General features: G+C 41.4%; 1 protein-coding gene across 1 annotated transcript; it reads right to left on the reverse strand.

The window, feature by feature from the left end:
* Positions 1 to 3,423: 3,423 nt before the first annotated feature.
* Positions 3,424 to 4,133, reverse strand: LOC120291684 (zinc finger Ran-binding domain-containing protein 2-like). Its single transcript, XM_039309368.1, has 2 exons — positions 3,811 to 4,133; positions 3,424 to 3,562 (listed from the first exon to the last, which is right to left on the reverse strand). Exons 1-2 carry the CDS (start codon positions 4,131 to 4,133, stop codon positions 3,424 to 3,426), a joined length of 462 nt encoding a protein of 153 aa, XP_039165302.1.
* Positions 4,134 to 7,617: the final 3,484 nt, after the last annotated feature.

A 7,617-nucleotide genomic window follows, 5' to 3' on the forward strand; every position in this document is an offset into this window, starting at 1 on the left:
CCTCTGGTGCTTCATTAAAATATATAGATGAATTCCTTAAGGACAAAAATTATGGAAATGAGTATCTTTTTCTGCGGAAAATGGAAGAGTTGGGAATTGCTCCTAAAGGAAGGGCAGAGGAGGCTCTTGCGAACATTCCAAGTGATCCCCGTATGCCAGGACAAAATCGATTGATGGGAATGATGATGACAAAATGTTCCTTGAATTTAAACCTAGAATGGGTGTGGCAGCAAATGTGAAAAGAAATCGGATGGATTTGTTTAAATCCAAGGATCAGAAAAAAGTGTATTTCAGGCTGTTGAAAAGAGGGGTGATAAACCCTAGAAGTGTCGATTTTGACTTCCTGGATACCATCAACTTGAACTTAAGAGAGAAGTTGAATTTGCTTCAACTTGAGACTTTTTGCTCTGACTCTACAGACGGGTATGCTCAACTGACCGCTTATTTCTATTCAAATCTTAGCTTTTTAGATGCGAATAGAATTTCATTCAGTGTTCGAGACCAAGTCTATGTGGTAGATGTGAATATGGTGGCGGACATAGTTGGAGTTGAACGGGGACGCTATCTCCCAATCAAAGTCTCACCTGCTCGTACTACTCTGGATCTTGTCAAAGATAGGGACGTAGAGAAGAAAATTACCTATTCCAGGATGAATGCCATCAACATTGTGCTTCATAAGATTGTGATCAACTGTCTCGGATCAAGTCTACGTCAAAGACTCGTGTCTCTTTCGAAGCAAAGTTGATGTATGCGATCAACTCGGGACGGAAGTTTTCTCTCCCGCACACTATTCTTTTCCATATGTACGAGCGGTGTCAAAAGACAAAGGACAATTGCCTTATCCCGGGTCAGTGACCAAGATCTTCAAACCTCTGAACATTGAACTGCCACATACTTTTTGTGTTCGACCGTGTGATAAGATGGTGGTAGGGTTGAAAATGTTAATGAAGATGCGTCTGCAAGAACTCTCCAAGGCAATGGAGAAATTCAAAGTGAAATCTCCAGTCCGTCTCGCTTCAAAAGGAAAGGAAAGGAGGCCATTGGTGCCCCATCGAAAAAAGAGGAAAGAACTCTCATCCTGGAGGATGAGGATGAAGATGAAGATGATGAAGATCCCACTATCCAAGCACTGACAAGAACCAGACGTTCTGTGTCTCATCCGACAGAACTTCAGCAGAGCAGAGAAGAAGAAAAGCAGAACAGAGAAGAAGAAGAACAGAGAGAGAAGGAGAAAGAAGATGAAGAAGAAGGAGAAGGAGAAAAAGAAAAGTCTGCTAATGAATCTAGAGAGAAGGGAAATCAAGAGCATGATCATCACTCTTCCCCTTTCGATGTCCTAGAGACAGGGGGAGTTAGCGAGCAAGAGAAGTCTACACCTCATGCTGCTATCAGTGAAGATCTAAGACAATCTCAGAAGATCCGGAAGAAGTTCAGTCTCTCAATTGCTCGAAGAAGGTGATACGTCGATTCCAAATCGCGGACCATACGAAGCGCCATCGTGCATACACACCATCTGGGAAAGCCAATGCCAGTACACAGATGGATGATTCTGCAGATTTTCGTAGCATCATGAATATTCTTCTAGAAATGCGTAGCCAGATATATGTTCTGGACTGTGAAATCCAAGCTTTGAAGAGCGCTGGACAAGCATCTTCAGTCTCTCTGGAGGATAAATTCAAAGACCTCGCTCTGCAACTTCAAGCCAATACCAAGGGAGAAGAGGTAGCTCATCTGAGAGAAGACCCGAAGAAGCTCGAATGAGTAGTCCGGGTCCATTGGGGATTTCAGTCGTGCGCATTCCCAGCGGACATGACTCCTTTCTCACCCTTTTCAATGCTGACAAAAAGGGGAAGAACCAATTTGAACCATTTAAAAACTTTGACTTTTGTGGTTATGTTTATTTTTGAGTATGACTTGAGAACTTGAACTTGGGTGTGAATTTGACTGAATTGGCTGTGGATTATGATGCTTGACTGGTTGCATTTATTCAAGTGTTGTTATATGGTGTTTCTCATGAAAGACTAACCAATTTTCTGTGGATGCAGAGTCCGGTTGTTTTATTAATCTTTATGAGTTAGCCATATTGCTTGAGAAATGTTTTGCAGGTCAAAGTTGTTCAAATCTTCAAGAAAGTTTTGTCACCATCAAAAAGGGGGAGATTGTTGGAGAAATCTTTCCAGAATATTTTGAAGCTGACAAAACGTTTCTTTTAGTCTAAGTCTGGATGTTCGGAGACCGTCAGGTTAAAGTCTGAAGACTTTGTACTCTCGAGACTCAAGACCCAAGACTCAAGACCCAAGACTCAAGACTCAAGACTCAAGACTTAAGACTCAAGACTCAAGACTTAAGTCTATTCTCACTGACAGTCTTTCTAATCCAGTGACGAAGGAAATCCAAAGCCGAGGTATATGGTTGAGGATTCGATCCAATCCTCTGGAATAGATTCTTTGGTTGGATAATCATTTCGGATTCTTTAATAAGATCGATTGAAGATCCGATGGTCAACGAAATAATCTTGGAATGTTCTATTTTTGGAAACCGAGATCCTGATTGTATGGGCGAACAGGATTGATGGGCTATCATCAGATTCCTTAAATAGCTCGGATGATCTTCTTGATTGATTCCGTCCAACGGGTAGATTGGAGGAATTCCTTTGGTAAGTGCCAACGGCTATGATGGCATAAAGGAGTATAAAAGGAAGTCATTCTAGTTGTTTTCAAAGGGGTGATCGATAGAGAAATTCCAGAGTCTGAAGAACCTTGATTGTTAGTCAAGACAGCTCGAGCGAAATTGTATACACAAGAGAGTGTTTGTACTTGGTGATACCTTGAGTGAGTGTGGTAGATCATCTACACCGAGAAATCAAGGAAGATCAACACTGTAACATCTCTTTGTTCATAGTGGAATCCAGCCAATTGGCTGTCAGTGCAGAAGAGTGGACGTAGGCTTGAATCAAGCCGAACCACTATAAACCGAGTGTTCAATTCTCTCTTTTCCTTACTCAGTCTCACGATTGGTTTTTAATTATTGCAAATTCTTCAACTGTCTAAAGTATTGTGCAATCATCAAGAAAAATCTTTGTATACCTATTCACCCCCCTCTAGGTACTCATACTAGCAATATCACGCACATATGTTTTCCCAGAGAGAGATGTTCCGAAAAATGCGTGCATAATGTAAATGAAGCTAGGAAGAATCCTTGAGGGAGTAGACAGCATTGATTTGTGCCAAAAGGGACATTAAATGACGACTAACACAACGATGCACTTATTTGTTTTTATTCCTGGGAAAACTAAAGCAAAAAAGTGGCATTTTGTGGAGAAATCAAAGGGGATTCTTGAAGCTTTTCTCTCGCTAAATTGCCGAACCTGAAAAGGAAAGATAATCTGCATTATTGACCGACATTAAAAAGGGCAAGTACACCTTATAATCTATAGCTCCTGATAGCAACAAAACTAGTGGAACATAAGATGATAGATTCATTATGCTTACCATATTCCCTTGGTGTCTTGCATTTGTAGCATTCTGTCCTGCTGGCATAGTTGTGCACTCCATATCCATATCTGCGAAACCCAGATCACATTTCTTTAGATAATATTAACTATGAAAATGAATAAAACTTGGACATTAAATGGAAGAAGATCAGTTGAAGTTACATGAAATTGTTAGGTAATGGAAAATTCTTGTCCTTCTTATAAATTTCTAAGGGAAGGATGGAATTAAATTCCAAAAATAGTTTGCTATGGCTGATGAGCTACAGATGGATAATGATCTTAATTAACGCAACAGCACTAAAGAGCCTTGGACTCACCTATTGCAAATCCAGTCGCCGGCTTTCCACCCTGGAGGAACGCCTGTCTCTGGTCCGTATCCTCCACTACAACTGCCGACATAATCATCCTTGAGTGCACCGCACCTGTAACAATTCGATCGGCTTGTGTAGTTGTGAGCTCCACAGTTCATTGAATTGCAATACCAATCTCCAGCCAAGACTTCTGTTCGGTTGTACATGAGGTCTGTTGAGACGTCAGGACCTCCAAACTTGGGGTAACCACATCGTTGGCATGCCTCCCGCTTCTTGAAGTTCTGGTGCTGGCAAGCGCCGCACAACCAGTCTCCTCCGGACCAGCTCATTCTCTGTCTTCATTGCAAAATAGGTTACAAATTCAGCTTCAGCAACTTGATTGTATGAGCTCCAATAGAAACTTAGAAGACAATGATGAAATGAACATTAATATCTGTGGAGTTTTTTTTTTTCCATCTATATTTATAAAAGCTAGGAATTAAGTGACTCAGACTATCTCCAATTTCATAGAATATGTATACTGCTGATGAGAAAACAAGCTGAAATTGCATTTTCTTGCAGACTAGCCTATTTATCTTCTATATAAGCTCATAGTGCTGATCATCCTGCTGTTCTTGTCTTCTATCCTATATGGGTAACTACTGTTTATTTCCAAACCCACAACAGTTGTTTCTTAACATGCAAGCTAAAGCTAGTATATGATGAATTGTTTGCAATATATTTCTAAGCCCTAGAAATGACTCCAAAATTCAAACTTGAAACAATGTGGAACAAGAGTAATAAAGCATAGTGGAGCTAACCTTGATGGAAATTGCAGAGTCTGGAGCTAGAAACCAACAGAGAACAGCGAGATACTGCTTATGTTCTGCTGTGTCTGGGTACAAGAAATAGCCAAAAGCGGTTGGTGGTTTTGAAGTTTGTGTTTGGGGACCTTATTTATACACTTTGCGATTGGCCTCGTGTGCCCCCCCCTCTATTTCTTTTTGGCCTTTTTTCCCCACAATGTCTGGATTTCTTCTCAGATGGTTCTCTAAAGATAATAGGATTCCAAAAGTAGCCAAAAAAAAAAAAAAAATCGCAACTTCTAGATAAAACCTTCTCTTGACTCCTAATGTTACTTTCGTTGTTCTTGGGAAGCTTTGTTTCATCTCTAAGCTAAGTGCAGGCATGCATCCTTGACAAATCCTTTTTATTTATTTATTTATTCCAAAAGTGAGTATCATTTATAAGATGATAGGAGCTTTGAGGCATTCCCGAGCATTACAAAAGTACTTGAGAACATGAAAAAATAGAGTGAGAGTCTCCATATAGTAATTATTACATTCGTCTAGAAAGGTCTACAATTTTTGTAATACGAAACTCACCCTCTTACAAGTTTACAAGCTTTAACAACGATGATGGGGATGGGGACATTAGTTGATTTGTTTAGGAAACATTTACTGCTACATTCCATCCAAATGCAATATATGGTTACTAAGAAAGATACCTTAAGAAGCTTCATCGCAAAGCCTTGCCTTTGGTAGCCTTGATCTTCCATTGGAGTTCATCATTCCATCCTCCTAAAGAACCACATATTCCATATTGTGCAAGAATAATACACCATATGCTTCCAGTTCATGTGCACGGAAAAAAGATATAATCTCGATTTTCCAAACCAACCAAATATAAATTAAAATATTGATACCGCACTGATCCAACGTGATACAATTTTCGATGCCAGTAATCTATCGCTACAAATTAGTCAGTTGATAAAATTGTGTTAGCTAATCCTGCCTATCCAAATCAATTGATACCATCCCTCAACCTACTCGACATATTCTTATCCCAACTGACATTCCACCCATGCCCTTTCTTTTTGCATGATTCCCTCAAGCATTAGAAAAAGAGTTTGATGATCCTATAGAGCTTTGCACTTTAATACACCCTTCATTATAAACTGGATAAATCGCATTTGCGGCAGAAGTATAGCGCAAGTGCCATAACTTGGCATCGAGGGACACTTAAGTGCCATAACTTTAAAATGGTACACTTGAGTGTCAGTTTTGAAGTTAAATGGGACACTTAAGTGCCACTCTAGCGAAGATCCGGCCAAATGGCTTATGTGGCGACTTTCCGACAAGCTTGGTCCAAAACGGCATCGTTTTGCACGCTGACGTGGTGGAGAAAATGCAAAAACGACGTTGTTTCGTGTCTACGTATAAATAATAATATAAATTTAATTAAATTAAATTTAAAATATTCAAAAAATTTTAAAAAATAAGAAAATTTTAAAATTTTTAAGAAATTAAGAAAAATTTTAAAAAAATTTTAAAAATTAAGAAAAATTAAAAATTTTTAAAAATTAAGAAAAAAAGAGGGGGGGGTCGAACGGGGCGGCTCCTCGCGCCGCCACCTCCCGCCGTCGCCGGGAAGGGCCGGCAAAGGAGGGGGAGGGTCGGCCAGGGGGTCGCGGCCCCCGGCCAACCAACGGCGAGGGCTCGCGGGCCCTCACCGCCTCCCGCCGCCGCCGGGAAGGGCCGGCGACGAGTGGGGAGGGTCGGCCAAGGTTGCAGGCCCTAGCGTGGATCGTCGGGCCCTAGCTAGGGGCCGGCGAGGCCGGCCGACCGACGGCGAGGGCCCATGAGCCTCGCCCGAGATCTGGCGAGGGTCGCGGCCCTTGCCGCAACCCGGGGCGAGGGCTCGCGGCCCTCGCCATCTCGGCCGAATGGGGCCGGCGACCCGGCCGACCCTCCCCCTCCGTCGCCGGTCCTTCCCGACGATGGCGGGGGCGGTGGTGGTGAGGGAGCCACCCCGTTTGACCTCCTCCCCCCTTTCCTTAATTTTTAAAATTTTTAATTTTTCTTAATTTTTTAAAATTTTTATATTTTTTTTTTTTTAATTTTTTGAATATTTTAAATCTAATTTAATTAATTTATATATTATTATTTACACGTAGACACAAAACGGCGTCGTTTTGCGTTTTCTCCGCCACATCGGCATGCAAAACGACGCCTTTTTGAACTAAACTCACCGGAAAATTGCCACGTCAGCTATTTGGTCGGATTTTCGCCGAAGTGGCACTTAAGTGTCCCATTTTACTCGATATTGACACTTAAGTGTACCATTTTAAAGTTATGGCACTTAAGTGTCCCTCCGTGCTAAGTTATGGCACCCCAGGTGTCCCAACCTCCGCATTCACTCATAACAAGACGCATCAAAGAAAATGCACCCTATAGGCGATTGATGAGGTGTGGTGTTGACACTTGTGCCGCAGCTCACGTCATAGGGCTAATAGATAAAGAGAGATATGTAATGTTTTTGTTCAATATGATCAACCATAAGTTAGTTAGACAGGTGGCAATACATAATTGGAGCACAAATGAGCCAAAGTAGTCCCAACTCTTTGCCCATGCATGGAATCAAGCTATTAGAGCACATTTCCTCTTGCTTGTCATGTTGCATGAAGTTTGAGAGGGCAAAACTTTGGAAAATAATATCTCGATGCTCAGGCATCTCTTACGGACGATGTTATTTTTTATTTCACATAATTTTTCCGGAAGAATCTCCCAATAGCATGAAGTGAAGCATTATTCCCTCCTCCCATTATTCAGTTCCAGCAAGGCGTTATGAGGGGACGATGTTATTTAACCAAGGTTGGCGGACAAAGAATACAAATTTGTTACTTTTCCCCCCTCTTTTTTGCCTTTCGTTTTCTAGTTCTTAGCTCCTATTTATCTCTCATCGACATTAACATTGGGCCCAAGGTGTGAAAAGGGCACAGGTGGATGTTTACATGCTTAGGTCATACCCATAAATTCTTCCCATGTAACTTCT

This window comes from Eucalyptus grandis, chromosome 3, assembly GCF_016545825.1.
Source record: "Eucalyptus grandis isolate ANBG69807.140 chromosome 3, ASM1654582v1, whole genome shotgun sequence".
NCBI lineage: Eukaryota > Viridiplantae > Streptophyta > Magnoliopsida > Myrtales > Myrtaceae > Eucalyptus > Eucalyptus grandis.